This window comes from Typha latifolia, chromosome 1, assembly GCF_019914945.1.
Source record: "Typha latifolia isolate L0001 chromosome 1, TyphaL0001v2, whole genome shotgun sequence".
Classification (NCBI taxonomy): domain Eukaryota; kingdom Viridiplantae; phylum Streptophyta; class Magnoliopsida; order Poales; family Typhaceae; genus Typha; species Typha latifolia.
Genome location: NC_133086.1, coordinates 16,428,629 through 16,446,505, shown reverse-complemented (window position 1 = coordinate 16,446,505; position 17,877 = coordinate 16,428,629). Strand labels below are relative to the sequence as shown.

Sequence of the window (17,877 nt, the reverse complement as noted above, 5' to 3'; positions counted from 1 at the left end):
AGACCCTTGTAGTCTCAAAACCTTTTGTTGTTAAGAATCAAAAAGATTGGTAGTGTGAGAGTGACCTTTATGATTTAATTATATTTGATTTATAATAATAGACTCTAGTTTACATTTTGTTATAGTAATATATGTTAAAGTTTTATATTTAATAACTCAATATTGACACATTAATTGTAGTTATACGCTAAATTTTAAAAAAAATATATAACTTAATTATAAAAATAGTAGCAAGTAAAGTTTGTTAATCCATAAGTAGATCTTTCTTTCCATACGTCGGTAGTTTGTGGCCTGCAATCCATGTTGAATTTTCTATTTGACCCAAGCTTTCTTAGACCCTTTTAATTTTCTAAGTTATAATTTTCTACCCTTTAATGTATCCAGTTCCTCAATTATTTAACGTATATGCTCTTTTGGATGCCTGGAATAATTGTATTCCAGTCTGAAGACATTAAAAAGTTTCAACTATCTTATTGTAGTTAGCTCACGAGTTAGGTTAGGTGATAAGGCCATTAATGGCACAGCTCCTTTGGTTCACACATATCTTGAATTAATTTGGACTTTTGCCTTCCTTATCAAGTGATGTGTGTTTTTCTTTCTAATTAGTTTTCACCATTTGGTTGTGAAAAAAAAAAAATATATATATATATATAAGATAACCTACCTAATGGTACTCTTGATTTATATATATAAAAAAGATAATCGGTGATCTCTAATTCGAGAACCTCCTTTTCTCTAAGTGTAAAAACTCAATGTTTCCTATATGCCCAAAAATCTCATAACTATAAATAGAAACAAGATTGGAGAAGATAACTTAATAACAAAGCGTACAAATAGTCACAATGTATATAGATCGTAATCTTCACCGCAAGAGATAATAACCCAAGTATAAATCTAAAATATAATATCTTCACAATTGAATATATATATATATATATATAAGACAAGCTCACAAAAGAGGTAAGAGGTCGAATAGAGGTCACTCACCTTGTATCTAACAAAACTCCGAGATGGATCATCTTTCCTTCTCTTACTCTCTAAAATAACACCAAATAAAAAAGATGACCTAAAATCCTCTTTGACATATAATGACTTGCTTAGTGTCGTATGGCCAAACAAGAGTCATAAATAATAAGATAAAAATTGTTTCCAAGATGCCCCTTATAAGTATGAGGACCATCAAAATGACCTTAGTAGTAATATACTAATTAGCTAGATGAAATAGCATGACAAAATGATAACAAGTTTAGCACTAATTTTTAACACTCCTGTATAGTGCAAACTTATGAGTGACCAAATTAAGTTTTCTCTTCAAACTTGGATTTAGGAAGAGCTTTAGTAAATATATTTACCAAGTTGGCTAGTGGACATCTATAAGCTCGGTTTTTTCTAAAACATTTTTTCTTGAATAAAGTGGTAATCCATTTTAATGTATTTTGTTCTTGCATGAAAAAATTGTGTTTGCCACTAATTTGATTGCACTTTGATTGTCGTAATTAATCTTCACCAGATAGTCAATCTCTCTTTGAACATCACTAACCAAAGTCCGCACCATACACATTCTTATGTCACAAGGGTCATCGTTTTATACTCCACCTCCGTACTAGAAAGTATTACTGTATCTTATTTTTTTACTACACCATGATACATAAGATAAACCCAAGCTAAAAATAAATTGATCTTGACTTTCTCTCATCAAGATACATTCTTATGTCACAAGGGTCACCGTTTTATACTCCACCTCCATACTAGAAAGTATTACTGTATCTTATTTTTTTACTACACCATGATACATAAGATAAACCCAAGCTAAAAAATAAATTGATCTTGACTTTCTCTCATCAAGATCACCGGCCCTATTTGCATCAATGAAACTTATAAGTTCACAACTTGCATTCTTTTTATAGATTAAACTAACATCAAATTAACAAACCGAAGAATTTTTCTTGACGACATCCAAATAAGACTTTCTAGGTGCTTGCATATATCGGCTTATTATTTCTATTGGAAATATAATATTCGTCCTCGTAATTGTGAATTACAATAAGCTACCTACAAGATTCAAAAAAATCTTGGATCTTCAAAAATCTTGCCATCACCTTTTCTCAATTTGATATTCATAGGAGTAGAACATGATTTACTTTACAATCCAAATTTTCATAGCTTTGATACAGAGTTCTTTTGAGAAATAAAAATGCCATCAACATTTTTCTCTATCTCCAACCCATGAAAATGGGTTAGCTCCCCCAAATTCGTTATTTTGAATCGAATAGCAAGCTTATCACGAAGCTTACTAATCTTTTTGTCGTTATCACATGTAACAATCATATCATTCACATAAAGTAAAATAATGATATTCATATCACCATGCTTTTACGCAAATATGATTGGATCAGAATTTGAAACATGAAAGCCACATAATATAAGATAATGAACAATTTTACCATATTAAGCTCTACGTGCTTGCTTAAGACCATAAATTGCCTTTAATTTATATTTATGGTTCAGAGAAGTTCTCGATATGAAACTCGAGAGTTCGCTCATATAAGTTTTTTGATCTACCTTACCATACAAGAATGTATTTTTTAGATTAAATTGTCATATTTTTTATTCTAAGCTAGCAGCTAATGAGATAAGAACGTGAACCAATATAATCTTAGCCATCGACTAAAAGTTTTTTTCGTAGTCTACACCACATTATTTTGTGAACCCACGAGCAACCAATCTTGCCTTGTACCTATCTATAGATCCATATCAATATTTTTTTTTCAATTTTGTACACCCATTTGCATAAAACAAATTCCACATCCTTTAATTTTGGCACCAAATCTCAAGTTTTATTTTTCCGGAGTGCACTATTGCTTCTTCTATGGCATTTTCTCATACATAAACTCCTTTTGCATCATCATAGCATAAGAGCTCATCCACATCAATAGGACCCTCAAAGAAACATAAAACAACAAACACCAAATTTGCACCCAAGTTCCACTCTAGTCTAAAATATCTTGAGTTCTTCATATGTTGTTGAGTTGATCTTCTTGCAAGTTGCTCTTCCTTAATTTGAGTTGGACTAGAGCTTTCCATTGAGGAGCTTAAGCTCCCCCTTCCATTCATCCCTCTTGTTGGAGAAAAAGTTGATGAATTAGGTGCATCGAAAAATAATTGCATAGAAGATGATTTTGCTACACTTATCTCAATATGAGAGTTTAATGGAGCTTCATTTGCATAACGGCCAGTCGATCATAATATAAAGACATTTCATTAAACACAACATCTCTAGAAATGATATACTTGTGTGTCTTTAGATCCATATATTTTCACCATTTCTTTTAAGTATCATAGCCAAGGAAAATATATTTCTTCCTCTTAGCATCAAATTTGGTCAACTTTGCATTGGATACATGCATATAACAAATGAAACCAAATACTTAAAAATATGCATTAGAAAGCTTCATTCTATATAATAACTCAAAAGGAGATTTCATGTCACAAGAGCTCAATGGCGTCCGATTGATGACATGAGTGCACACATCATTGCCTCCACCTATAATTCCTTTAGCAAATTGTTGAAATATAACCAATATCAGCATGCTTCCAAAAGATGCCATAACTTGTGCTTTGCCGCACCATTTTGTTATAAAGTATGAGCACAAATCAATTACTAAGAATTTCATGCTCTTTATAAAATCCATCAAACTCCTTTGAGATGTATTCGGCACCACCATGCTTCTTAAGCATTTGATTATTTACTCATATTCCATAATTAATTTGAAGAGCTTGATTTGAAAAAGACTTTTAGATTCTCTTTAAGAAAATACACTTAAGAAAAGCTTGAATAATCATCTACAAAAAGAAGCATGTATTTAAACCCAGAATAACTTGATACCAAGATATCCATATAGACAAGATCAAACGGCTTCATGCATCTTGACTTAGAGTCTTCAAATGATAAACGATGAAGTTTTCCAAGTTGGCACCCTTCACATACACCATCAACTTTGACATCATCTAGATAAGTTATTTCATACAACAACTTTTTTGAGAATATATGCTTTATTTTATCATGTGCCAATCTTGCATGCCATAAATTAGCATTGACATTCTTGTTAGTTTTCTCCACATATAAAATCTAGATCGAAAGAACATAAAGAGATTTCACTTTCTTTCAATAATGGATGACATCTACATCAATATTCCTGACATTCCATATAATTCACACATCATTAGGCCTAAAGAGAATATAATGACTAGAATATGCTACATGAGAAATGAAAATAAGGGTTTTAGTTATACTTAGCACATTGAACTCTTTTTAAAGTGACTTCATCCATCTTTACAACATCTTCATTCACCACCGGATGAACCATGTTGTCCGCCGTGACAATAGCATTCTTTTCTTCGTAGTGTATGAACTCATTGAATTTGGACGTTTCACTAATCAAATGATGCACCCTGAGTCAACTATCTAATCATTATGATAGTTAACATTTGGCAATGCTTGAACATATTTAGAGCCACCTTCTAAAGTATCCCTAGATATACAATAAGAGTCTTGATTTTGTCGTTGCTCTCTTTGAGATTTTCTAGAGCCAATATTTGCATGTTTGAGCTTAAATAGTCTTTTTTAATATGCCATACTTTGCCATATTGATAGCATTTGAGAATTTTCTCCTTGGAGCTTCAATTCTATAGCTTGAGCTTTCGCCTTCATGTGCCTTTGTATTTGTCTTCCCTCTACTTGGATCACCTTTCTTATTTTTAGTAAACAAAATCTCTTCTTTATCATTTCTATCAAAAAATGAACAATTCACCATTTGTTTCACCAATTTTTCTTGGTTGCTAAATAAATTCTTAAACTCTACCATACTTGGTTCTCTAGCCCAACCTTATAGTGACGAGACAAAAAGATAATATTACTTTCAACGCCTTTGAATAAGGTACCGCTTCATCTTTGCTTCACTAATCGGTTCATCCAAATCTCAAATATCTGTACAAATTTGTTACTTTCAAAAAGTACTTTCCAATCCTTATGTTCCCTTGAATTGTATTTGACAATTTATTATCTAGAAATTGCAATTTGGCCTCACTTCTTTTTATCAACACTTCTTAAAGGTATCTCAAACATCTTTTGGTATCTTAGCCTCCAAGATATGATCAAGCATATCCTATGGATAGATGTCTTTAAAAACAAATAGTCTTGCCACTTCTAGCAAGCTATCTCTTTCTTTCTTTTTCATTTCCTAGTGTATCATCCAACATTTTGGTGTAACTCCCATAAACGATCTCTCGATGCCTCTATGCATGAATTCCATATTAGGTAATTTGAACTTGTGAGCCTTTCTATTCCAAGATAATTGAAGTTTCTCATCGAATTTATTATAGAAACAATTTAACAAACACCTTGGGTGCACAACTTGAAATACCTTCCTCTTGCTTCCAAGGATATAAGATTTCTAACCCACTACAAAAACCTTTTGTAGCTCTAGTACTATGAAGAGAAAACTGGCATCCTCTAATCCTCTAATCTTTTTTCCTCCTAGTGTAAAAATCAAATGTTTCCTACACACTCAAAATTGGACAACCATAAATAGAATAAGAATGGAGAATATAACTTCACAACAAAGCACCTAAATAATCACAATACATATGGATCATAATTTTCACGTCAAGAGATAATAACTTACCAAGTCTTTACAATTGAAAAATTCAAACTTACAAGACAAGCTCACAAGAGAGGTAGGAAGTAGAATAGAAGGTCACCCACCTTCTTCTTAGCAAAACTCTAAGATAGATCTTCTTTCTCTTCTCTTGCTTTCTAAGATGACACAAAATGAAGGAGACTACCTAGAGTTCTCTTGACATACAATGACTTGCCTAGTGTCATTTGCATACAAAAGCTCTAAGTTTCTAGTAATAATAAGATTGGCTCTTAAAAAATTGAGCACATTCATTTTCTATACTAGATGCACATATTTATATAAGTGAGCGTGTACAATTTATACTAAAGATACGCATAAGTGCCTAATCTTACAATTTAAAAAATCTAATAATGATTTTTTAGTGCAAATATCCCTATAAAAATTAGTCAAGTTCTCATAGTAGCAAAATTGGGCTCTTAAAAATGAAGTGAAATATTTTTATATATTAGATGTACACCTTTCTATAAGAAGTATGCATAATTTAGTAAGATTGATAAGTGCATAGAGTGGGCTTGAGTTTGGGTTTGTTATAAGAATAATTATTTTGGGCCATATTGGGCTCAGGCCTACTATCGGGCTCAGAAGAGTTGGACCCGACCCGATCCAATCAATAGTATCTGGTTATAATTTATAAAATGAAAAAATTATAATGGTACGAATTATCGGGTCGAGTCCTGTGATTAGATCCGACCCATCTACATCCTCTGCTCGTGGTCGTGGCAATGGTTCCGAACGTCCAATTAACCACGTACCATCTCTCTTAATCTTCCTTCCTATCCCTGCAATCCTTCGTCTTCGCCCAAATCTCTCGGAAAACCCTAAAAAATATCTCATCTCCTTCCTTCTCCTCGCCATGGCGGGATCAAGCACCTGGTCACGAGCTCTGACTCAGATATCGCCCTACACCTTCGCCTCCATCGGGATCGCGATCTCCATCGGCGTTTCCGTGCTTGGTGCTGCCTGGTGATCATTTGGATTCTAATTTTATATCTCATTGTTTCCTTCTTCTTCGTTTCTTTTCCTTATCTTTCACTGTTTTACTGTACTCTCTTAGGGGAATCTATATCACAGGGAGTAGTTTGATTGGCGCGGCCATTAAAGCTCCAAGGATTACCTCGAAGAATCTCATTAGGTGTGTCTTTGCTGACCTAAAATTTGTTAGTTTCCATCTGAAAGAAGTATTTCCATGATACTAATTTTTTCATGTCGCATCCTGCGATAGAAATTATATAACATTGAATCATCAATGGCTAAAGAAGGATGCTAGCGCCAAGCTTGCTGTCCCTTTTGTTATGGGAATTTTTCAACGTTAATTGTCACGGATTAAAGATTCACATATTAAATCCGTCCTTGCAATCACTACTAGTCATGGGCTGTGCTGCTAGATTTTAGTAACTCTTTACCAGTCTAGGAGAGACTGATCTTAACTTCAGCAAGTTAAGATTGAGTTGAGTACCAATAAATAAAATTACAAGGAGGCACAAATTTCCATTAAATTGGGTAAATTGTTGAACGGAAATTGCAAGGAAAGGGAGAACTTTTGAAATATTACTTGTCAAAAGGCCTTATCCCTCGTCTGAGAAAGATGCTAAGGACCTGCTATTTGCAACATCACTCCCTAGCTAAAACCACCTCTAGAGTCTGTTTTTTAGCAGCAAATAGGGGGTAGTGCTCTCCCTTCGCATTTTGATATAACCCAAACCCTGGATTTGGCTAAAAGGACTGTGTTTTCCCGTTTTCATATATTTCATATTAATTTTTTAGGTATATCGTAATTGACTGATAACTCCTCCTGTTTCTATATGTATATTCTTTTTATTTATTCCTTTAGTTCCTATCACTGTTTTAATTTAAACAAATATAGCTGAAAATATTTAAACCTTCCAGTTTTGGATGTAAAAATCTTACCAAGGGACAAAAATGTTTTTTTGGTCAATTTTCCAAGTTATCTTTGCTGGCTGCTAATAGAAATTTTCGGACTGGACTTTTCTATAGATAGTAATATTTCTATAAGTATCTTGCAAAAATCTTAAAATAATAGTTTGGTCTTCTTTTCAAAGACAAGAAATATTAGTCACTCCTTGCAATTAACTTTCATTGTGAAACCAGAGCCTAAGAAAATGTACTTTGTGTCATGGGGAAGCCTCTGCTGGTTGTCCTAGTTATAAAGTAATCAAAGGTCTGGTAGATCTCCAAATAGTCCTGTCAAATTGTGTATGCTATTAAAGTTTGTTCATACCAACTTGTTTTCCCTTTTACATTACTGTCCAAATGTTGCTTGTACCCAAATCTTTTTTACCCTTGTGGTTTGCTGATTAGGGCTATTTGTTGAAGTTTCTGTTTCTATAAAATGAAGATCCTGCAGCATTATAATGGTCATGGTTTCATATTGTTTTTTTACATATACAATAACCACTGTTGCACATGTTTTTTTTTTTATTATTACAAGATTGGCATGGTTTTAGATAATTATGCCCTAAAATATTAATATCAATTAAACTACTTCCATTTAGTCTTGCTGGTTTTCTTATAGTCTACTGTTATCTAAGAAACGAATTCAGTCATTTTCTTGTTGTCTTGTTGTGATTTAGGAAATGTTTGATGAAATTTAAGTACTCTAAGGTCTAAATCTATTTTAAGTGTTTTCCTGGGAACAATATCCTCCAAGCTATATTTTAACTGCAGTTTCATATTTTATTTGGCTTGTATAAATAATAGCATGAGTTCCCTCTTTAGTTTCACATTATGCCCTGTGAAAAATTTGAATCTTGTAATTACCAATAACATTATTAACATTATTAACATTAGCACACGAACAATCATTCTCGGTATTGAAAGATGGCTTCATCGAAGCTGCCTTTATCATTTTGACTTGGTTCATGTGATTACAGAAGAATTATTTAATATCTCTTTCTTCATATTCATAGTTTACCTGTTTGAGTCAAGACGTAGTAGGAAAAGGATGAATTACGAATTACCATGGTTTGTTTGATGGTTGCAAGCAAGGTTCCAAAAATCGGTATCGGGGTCGGGATCGGCCGTTCAGAAAAATGATACGTATCGGCCCGCCTATATCGGATCGGACTATTTTAATTAAATAAAATTCTAAATATTATTAAAAATGTTGAGAAATTTCTAAAAATTTAGAAAAAAATTATAAGAAAATAAGAAATAATAATTACTCACATATAAAGCCTAAAAAATAAAAATCTCTCTTCCTCCCTCTCTTCTTTCCTATCCCTCTAATTGTTAGTCTGAAATATCCATTCTCTCCTATACTTTTTTTTCTATCTTTCTCTCTCTCTTTCTCACCCTATTTTTTTTATCTTTCCCTCTCCTTCTCTCTCTCTCTCTCTCTCTCTCTCTCTCTCTCTGACAGCTGCTGTCACAGCAGCTGTTTGCTGTAGGTGGGTGTACAGGTCGAAACCAGCCGATCCCCGAAACTGGAATCCTTGGTTGCAAGTCATTCTATTGGGTATGTAAATGGGATTCTTCCATTCCAGATAGATCCAATATGTTTGGCACTGATACCTACACGCATTTCCCAGTGTTAAACTAGTTATTTGACGAGCACATGTTGATACGTGTGGACTAGTTATTTGAACTATGGGCACATGCTGATACGCATGGTTGCACTAGTTTTGCTTACACATTTCACATTAGGCTGTTTAAATATAGAATTAGCTTATATTTCGTATTCCTTTTTTTTGCCACATTGGACTTTAACTTACTCATGGCAGCTTCATCAATTAAATATTTATCAAGTTAGGAGCATAGAGGTTAATTTTAAGGATTGGCCGGCATGGCATATGTCGCGGCATTTACCGACCGTGCTGCAAGGCTCCTATGTTGGCCCCATGCAAGAGGGGGATTTGTTTTGTGCCTCCCACGACAACACTCTCCTCGTTAATTCCTTGCCTTCTACTTTTAAGTTAGATTCACAAAACAAATCCTTTTTATTCACGACCAACTTGCGGTTTTTCGTATCTTTTTCAACCTCAGCTAGGGCATGATGAAGGAGATAGGAGGGCAACAGCTTAACACTGATGCTCTCTACTATTAGTCGCCTCCTCTAGCCGCTTTGCATCAACGGATCACTTTGCTGTGTGATGGTATTGTGTCAGCACGGCATGTACTGATCAGCGCACCCTGTGCTAATTGGCGATGACAATCCTTGTTATTTCTTCATATTTCATATCCATGTGTCTTTGTGCATGGAATTCTTTTCATTAAATTTTTTTTTATTGAACTTTTCCAGTGTCATCTTCTGTGAGGCTGTTGCTATATATGGTGTTATTGTTGCAATCATCTTACAAACTAAGTTGGAAAGTGTGCCAGCATCGCTGATATACCATCCAGAATCTCTGAGAGCTGGATATGCAATATTTGCCTCTGGGATCATTGTGGGATTTGCAAATCTCTACTGTGGGTATGTCTATTTGACCTCAACTCAATTCTCCTTAGAAAATGCTCATTACTTTCCTCAATATAAAAGTGTATGCTGGTGTTATCATGATGGTGGACTAAGCTTTGTTGGATGTTTCTTGAAAAACAGGCTTTGCGTTGGAATAATTGGAAGCAGCTGTGCGTTGTCTGATGCTCAGAACTCCTCCCTCTTTGTGAAGATTCTAGTGATTGAAATCTTTGGCAGTGCACTTGGTTTATTTGGTGTGATCGTTGGTATAATTATGTCAGCTCAAGCATCGTGGCCTGTAAAGACAGCATGAGCTCTTACAGTTCGAGGAAAACATAGTTCCTTATTTTTCTGGACGTATGAAGTTCTGTGCAAGTTTTGTCTCTCCAGATGAGTCTGCAATCATCTAGGATCTTACGTTCCTCTTAAACCCACTACTGTCCTCTCCACATAAGGCTTATAGTATGCCACGTGTAATGACATCTGCCATTGCAGACAGAATCCCCTTGTGCCATAAAATAAAGTTGTTCAATATTTTGGGGTTTTAATGCATGCATTATAAACCTAAAGGGGGTCAGACATATTTGCTTTCATTAGTTGTAACTGCAACTTTTGTTTGGTTTATTTGGGTGCTCTACTTCTTTTCAATGGTTAACTGTAAAACTGAAGGTTGTCAGAAGTTTCCCATGTTGAAGTCAGTGAAGAAATCTACTTTACAGCCAACACTTTGAAGATTTTGCGAGAATGCATTCTTACCTACAGAAGAGTTGACAGAAAATAATATTTTATATTGTAGAAAGTAGAAACTCATCTGTGCCATTGGAAGGCACTTTTGTTTACCTAGATATATAAATGTGCTTGAATGTGATGCCAACTTTTCTTTCATCAGGTTTAGAGACTTGAAGCTGACTTGTTGAGTACCCCTACTTTGGCGGTGTTGTACCTCTGTTTGTCTGTAATTTGCTGAAAGCCAAGCCAAGTATAGCTTCTTCTTCTTAAACTCCAAGTTCCTCTCAAAAGTTCATCTTATTCAGGTTTCCTACTTTATCTCTTATCTCTACAAAAAATAAAGGTTGGCGCTATAGATTAAGGCACTTTGTTTTCTTAATCATCTTGCTCTTGCTTCTCCGATGCAAATGTTGATCATTCTTGTTGCATTTTCTTTATTTACATTCTCTGTTCACAGCTGGACATTCTTTGCATTATTCTCTGTTGTTTCTGACTTTCTTTGAGTCAGATGTGAGGTTTAGCTCTAGACTGAGTAAGCTATGAGACGAGCAGGGGTTAATATATGATAATATAAGCCTACAAGCTTCAGGACTTTTATTGAGATAAAATACTAGCGCCAGTCACTGACGGTTATCTTTTTTGTTTAGATCACCTGGTTCAGAGTTAAGCTCCTGATACGATAATTATTTCAAAAGCTCTAATTTGACGTGGAGTTAGCCATCTAAATATAAATTAATTGGCTCGTCTAGGCCATATTTGGTGGCTTTCTGTATTATAATATGTTAAACCTAATTTGTTGGCTGGCCTTTTTTTCCTTCAAATTTGTACCTTTGACAGAGCATGCTTTGCTTCATATTCGAATCTAAGGAACTTATTTATCGGCTAGTTTGCCGGTTAGCTCATCACATGCAAAGTGGGGAATTCTTTAGAGTTTAGTCCAACATGACATAAAGGTTTGTTATGAAAGAGTTGGCATATACCAACTAATCCAGATTCTTTGGCATGTGCCTATACTACTGGAGTCACTAATCCTGAAAATTATCTGCCTTCAATATTGCTCTATGTTTTTGTTCCCCCAACTTTTATATGTCAATTTATTTCTTTCTTGAACAACATCATCACTTGCTCTCTTCAATCTCCTCTAGATGCATGCACCCAGGCAATTGTACAATTTTTATTTTAAATTTTTTCTGAAGAACGGCAATGTTTAGATGAATTGCATTTATAAAAACTGCAAGCATCTTCTTCTTTCCTGGCAGAGATCCCACACAAGAGAAGCCACCACCTCATTAAGAAGTTGCCATGGCCATGAATGATCTCAAGATCTCAATCCAGCATCCACCATGGTTATAAGGTAACATGCCACTTCTCATACCGCATCAACTTTTGTGTATATAAACATACTATATGAGGGTAATCTAAAAGCCTCATCTTTGTACAGACATGGGGTTTTGTGAGGTCTAGGACCCCACACGGCCATGTGATTAGCCAGTTCATGCCTCAGAGTCAGAGGGTGAGGGACAAAGTTGCAACTTGGCAAGAGAGACCCGACCGAGAGCAGGAGGAGAACAGTGGAGCCCCAATGTGAGTCCCCCCATGTGAGTAACCCCGTCCATTTCGCACGCGCGCACACACACACACACACAGCTCATTAGAATAAGATGCACGAATAAAGAGCAATGTCCGGTTCACTCCCAATGGACCACATCTGTCACCTACGAACCTGACCACCCGGATAGGCCCCGCCCCTTGTCCACTCTTATGACGGAATAACTAGTTAATCCCAAACTTATTCAACCTAATCGTCCGTATCCCGGTTCATCCTAGATACAAAAAAAAAAAAAAAAGGTCCCGTGGACGTAAGGGACTGCGTAATCATATTCATACACAAGCGGCTGACTACATTAAAGACGTCGCCAGTCGACCTTCATTTATTTTTTTAATATTATTTTACTATTGCTAGTTTTTAAGTTATAGGAGAGAGAGATTGATTGTCCAAACTGGCTGACAGCTAAGAAACGCTTCAAGTTTTAGCCTTTATATGGCCTACAAAAATTACCAGCACTCTCTGTATAACGCTAAAATCGCTTAAATGTTTAGCGTCTTTTGTGGCAGTTGAGTCTCTCATCTTAGTGGCTTCAAAACAAGATGCGTGATGTCTTCCATATGTTGTATAAATTGCGAATAAATTTGCTGGCATGAATAAATTTAGCGTTTTATTAGAAATTTTTTTATATATAAAATGTTGAACTGTATAAAAACTTATTAGAATGCTAAGTTGTTAAGTTTGTATGATACAACGCTGTAATAATGAAAAAGAAATGAATATAATTGTTCGGACCAGAACTTAATCAGATTTCAGACTACAAATATACATATATATATATATATATATAGATATAAAGAAAAAAATATAGAGAATCACAATTTTGCATTGCATTATTAGTGATTATAAATTATGTCATGTGAAAATATGAAAAGAAATGGACGAATAAGAATAACTTTTTATTCTTCGGCAACAATGAGTTAAGAACTGCACCTTTTCGTCACCAATTAAAAAATTTTGTCAAATTTTTTATTTAATATTACATAACTTTGTATGAATTTATTTATTTTGATCTTATGATATGTTATTGGGAAGATCTGATTAATTTCCTTCATAATTTGAATGGTTAAAGATATACCGTAAGAATACTAACATTTCAATCTATGATTTATTTTGACTGTTATTAGTCATGACATATATTGTTTTAACGGTCGTACACCAGTGTAAGCCTAGTTTTGATCCTTACTAAAATCTAAATTGATATTTGAAAATTGGGAAAAATAAGTAGGACCGAATGGAAAAAATATAAATATATTTATGTATACAAAATACAATTACCAAAATAGGAAGCGGTTGTTGGCTATAAAGACGCGGAAAGGCTCAAACCTATAGAGCAGCAAAACAACAACCGGAAACATTTGCTCTTCTCTTAGCCAGTAATCAGAAATAATAAAACTGGAAATAGTTTGGAAAATAATAATTTTGTCAGTAAAACGATATTAAATCAAAACAATGCCTCCCTAGTCTCCTTGTTCTACAGGTTTTATTTGATTAATTTGGACTTAATTATTTAAGCATTAATTCGAGCATGAAGTTTAGGAATAGGCCAATTATTCTACAGTTGGTGGATAATATGCTTAATTACTCGTTAAGCATTGTCTTGACGTTTCGAAATTTGAATCAAATTTTGATATTAGAATTGTGGTTTATAAGTATCCGTCAAAGTCCGAATGCCCGTTACTTCCAAAAGCTCTTCTATAGAGATTGGAGAAGAGAGAGATCGGTCAACGTCGTCCGCGCCGCCGGCTCCAAACCACCGCGTTCTGTGTCTTTTCCGCCAAAATCTTTTTCGAAATTTGATCGGAATTTTCCGTTCTCTTCTCCGAAGCTTCTCTCTCTTCCCACAACGTGGAACGCACACGTTGTACCCCGCTGCGCCACAAAGATTTAGAGGAGAGAGAGAGAGGGGGGGTGGGAGAGAGAGGGGGAGAGAGAGAGAGAGAGCTGTCTTCTTTAATAATACTTCTTTCTCTTGTGTCGTCCTACCCTTATATATCTCCTGTGCTCTCGTAGACTCCGGTGCAGGAGAGGAGGCGGCCTTTTCTATCGGGATCTGGACGATCTGAGAGCGGGATCGAGGTTGGAGGTCAGTATGTCGATCTGGGTATCGTTTTTTTTTAATCAGGATTTTACGGTGAAATCGTTGTGAATGCGGGGTTTATTCGATCTATTTTTATATAATCCCTTCTCGTTTTGGGTTTTCGCTTGTGTTATTTTCCCTTGATTTTTCCCTTCTGTTTGTTTCTTTGGCGAGATCGTTTCCACTTGCTACATTGCGATCCTGTTGATCTTAATTTCTTGCAGAATAAATCGATTTTTATTTATTTATTTATTTATTTATTTATTTTACTTTCTATGAGATTTGGATCTGTGAATCATTCAGTTTTCCTTTCATCAATTTTTCTAAAGATAAATTTCTGCTTCTATTCTCAGGGAGATCCATCTTTCACCAAATACATAACCTTTTGATAGTAACGAAAGGGAAGAAGAACCACCTCTTCTCCTTCTCCTCTCAGGAAAGAGAAGAAGGAGAAGAAAAAAGAACCATCTTCATCCCTTACCTGTTCCACCCTTTTTCCCTACTCGAAAAGCTCTAAGCTTCCTCCTTTTATAAGCTTTACCATGGCTGAATCAAGCCCAACAGCCCCAAATCCCACCTCCTCCTCAAGGAGGCTCCCTGACTTCCTGCAATCTGTGAGGCTCAAGTACGTTAAGCTTGGCTACCACTACCTCATCACCCATGGCATGTACCTCTTTCTCTCCCCACTCATGGTCATCGTCGCCGCCCAAATCTCCACCTTCTCCCTCCATGACCTCCATGACCTCTGGGACCACCTCCGCTTCAACCTCATATCCGTCGTTCTCTGCTCCACGCTTCTCGTCTTCCTGTCCACTGTCTACTTCCTTACCCGGCCGCGCCCAGTCTATCTCGTCAACTTCTCGTGCTACAAGCCGGAAGAAGCCCGCAAATGCACTAGGCAAACCTTTATGGAGCGGTCAACGTTGACGGGCTCATTCACAAATGAGAACCTTGAATTCCAGCGTAAGATCCTTGAAAGGTCTGGCCTTGGTGAAGACACCTACCTTCCTGAGGCTGTCCTCAATATTCCGCCCAATCCCTCAATGGCTGAGGCACGGAAAGAGGCTAGGACTGTCATGTTCGGTGCCATTGATGAGCTCTTTGCCAAGACTAATGTGAAGCCAAAGGACATTGGGATCTTGGTTGTAAATTGCAGCTTATTTAATCCGACTCCGTCTCTTTCTGCCATGGTTGTAAACCATTACAAGCTCCGGGGTAACATTGTTAGCTACAATCTTGGTGGCATGGGTTGCAGTGCTGGTCTAATCTCGATAGATCTTGCTAAGAATCTTCTCCAAGTCCACCCCAATTCATATGCCTTGGTTATTAGCATGGAGAACATCACTTTGAATTGGTATTTTGGCAATAACCGATCGATGCTGGTGTCCAATTGCTTGTTCCGAATGGGTGGTGCTGCCATCCTCCTTTCAAACAAGAGATCAGATCGCAGTCGTTCTAAGTATGAATTAGTCCATACTGTTCGAACCAACAAAGGTGCTGATGATAAGTGTTTCTCCTGTGTCACTCAAGAGGAGGATGCTGATGGTAATATTGGTGTTTCCCTGTCCAAGGATCTGATGGTTGTGGCTGCTGATGCCTTGAAGACCAACATTACCACATTGGGCCCTCTTGTCCTCCCTGTTTCAGAGCAACTGATTTTCTTGGCTACATTGGTGGCAAAGAGATTCTTTAAGATGAAGATCAAGCCTTATATTCCTGACTTCAAGTTGGCATTCGAGCATTTCTGCATTCATGCTGGGGGAAGGGCTGTCCTCGACGAATTGGAGAAGAACTTGCAGCTCTCAGAGTGGCATATGGAGCCATCAAGGATGACACTTTACAGATTTGGCAATACATCAAGCAGCTCGCTCTGGTACGAATTGGCTTACACTGAAGGCAAAGGAAGGGTTAAGAAGAGGGATAGGATCTGGCAGATAGCATTTGGGTCTGGCTTCAAGTGTAACAGTGCAGTCTGGAGAGCACTGAAGACAGTCAATCCTGCAAAGGAGAAGAACCCTTGGATGGATGAGATTAACAACTTCCCAGTTACAGTTCCTAAGGTTTCTGCTATTTGAAAAATCTTCCTCCTTTCTGTTGGTGGAGGTGGATTTTGCCTTTGATCTGATTGCTTGCATTGCAGTTTGTGTCCAGAAATAGAGTAGGGAAGTTGCTTTGTTTTGGTTAGCATATGATGATCAAATAACAAAAGCATGGACCTAATTGCCTGGAGAGAAGGGTGGATGAGTTATATGATGTCAATTTGTGTAGCTCCTCAGGCTTGGGCATGCAATCTGCTCTAATGTTTTAATCTGTTTGCATTGCAGTCTGTATGCATTCTAACTATTTTCATATGATGATTCTGTGAATTGTCATTGATATTGATCTATAGCAAGCCTGCAGTATGTGGACCATTCCTTGTCATTATATGTTCTGAAATGTTTTACCAACCACCATTCAAAACATCCTACGGAGAAAATGTGACACTATGAAGAGATCTTCAGTATGTTCTCCTGCATCAATACATCATTATCATCATAGTGCATTTATTTTGTCAAGAAAATCTCACAGAAGATATATATATATATATATAATGACTAAAATGCACTTTTATTTTGTATCAACTAATTAGAAAAGGATTTGTTTGTGAAAATCTTTTTTGTTTTTTGTCTTATCTTTCTTTATTTAATCTCTATCTTTCTCGCTTTTATAGTTTGTACATCACAAAAGTTCAAACTAGGGATAATATAAAAGACTAGTTTAATAATTTAAACCAGAAAATTATTTTCACTTTTAATTTTGATGGAAAAATTAATGATTTGGCAGGGTAGAACTACAAATGATAAGTATAATAATAAATAAAAGCTCACGAAGACACTATAAAATTAGGCCTAACAATGAGGGATTAATTGCATTTTCTTCTATAAATTCATTTGCTAAAGAAGAAAAAAAAAACCATTCATTAAAATTGGTCATCTACGTTGAAAATGAATGCATTCAGTTTTTAACTTTCAGGTGTTTAATCTTGCTGTTGGGGTCTAATGCTATTATTATAAAATAAAATCTAAAAAAAATAGTGCAAATGGCCCAATTTAAGAAAAAATAGAACGAATATTTTTCCTTTTTTGAATATTTCGGACTTGCTCGAATAATTCTCGATTAATAGGGAAGAAATTATTTACTAAAAAGGAGCTGCTAAGTTAGCTATAATTTAAGTAAAATGGTTAGGAGAAAAAACTCTTAGGGAGTCAATATAAACTATAGAGGATACAATCAAATTCAAAGTGAAGCGAGAAATACTTAGTCCCCAAATCGACTGCTCTATTATAGGTTCTCGACTGTGCTAAGCCTA

The 17,877-nt window shown here is 35.7% G+C and overlaps 2 protein-coding genes across 3 annotated transcripts; both read left to right on the top strand.

Annotated features, from left to right (window-relative positions):
• The first annotated feature begins 6,434 nt into the window (after positions 1-6,434).
• LOC140787197 (V-type proton ATPase subunit c''2-like) lies at positions 6,435-10,998 on the top strand. The gene is made up of 4 exons (XM_073135996.1): positions 6,435-6,662; positions 6,754-6,831; positions 9,958-10,128; positions 10,255-10,998. Exons 1-4 carry the CDS (start codon positions 6,553-6,555, stop codon positions 10,424-10,426), a joined length of 531 nt encoding a protein of 176 aa, XP_072992097.1. The 5' UTR covers positions 6,435-6,552; the 3' UTR covers positions 10,427-10,998.
• Positions 10,999-12,309: 1,311 nt separating this feature from the next.
• LOC140787184 (3-ketoacyl-CoA synthase 11-like) lies at positions 12,310-16,939 on the top strand. 2 transcript variants are annotated; one of them, XM_073135976.1, is made up of 3 exons: positions 12,310-12,440; positions 14,462-14,534; positions 14,882-16,939. In XM_073135976.1, the coding sequence occupies exon 3, from the start codon at positions 15,071-15,073 to the stop codon at positions 16,601-16,603; it is 1,533 nt and encodes a 510-aa protein (XP_072992077.1). In that variant the 5' UTR covers positions 12,310-12,440; positions 14,462-14,534; positions 14,882-15,070; the 3' UTR covers positions 16,604-16,939. The 2 variants fall into 2 exon arrangements, with proteins under 2 accessions (XP_072992077.1, XP_072992084.1); XM_073135983.1 differs by having other exon boundaries at positions 12,311-12,426.
• Positions 16,940-17,877: the final 938 nt, after the last annotated feature.

What these genes read in the sequence shown, in the direction of transcription:
- LOC140787197 (XM_073135996.1), top strand. Translation starts at nt 6,553, where the DNA reads ATGGCGGGATCAAGCACCTGGTCACGAGCTCTGACTCAGATATCGCCC. An exon ending in ACCTCGAAGAATCTCATTAG is followed by an intron (nt 6,832 to 9,957) that starts GTGTGTCTTTGC and finishes GAACTTTTCCAG; the next exon opens with TGTCATCTTCTGTGAGGCTG. An exon ending in TTTGCAAATCTCTACTGTGG is followed by an intron (nt 10,129 to 10,254) that starts GTATGTCTATTT and finishes CTTGAAAAACAG; the next exon opens with GCTTTGCGTTGGAATAATTG.
- LOC140787184 (XM_073135976.1), top strand. Translation starts at nt 15,071, where the DNA reads ATGGCTGAATCAAGCCCAACAGCCCCAAATCCCACCTCCTCCTCAAGG.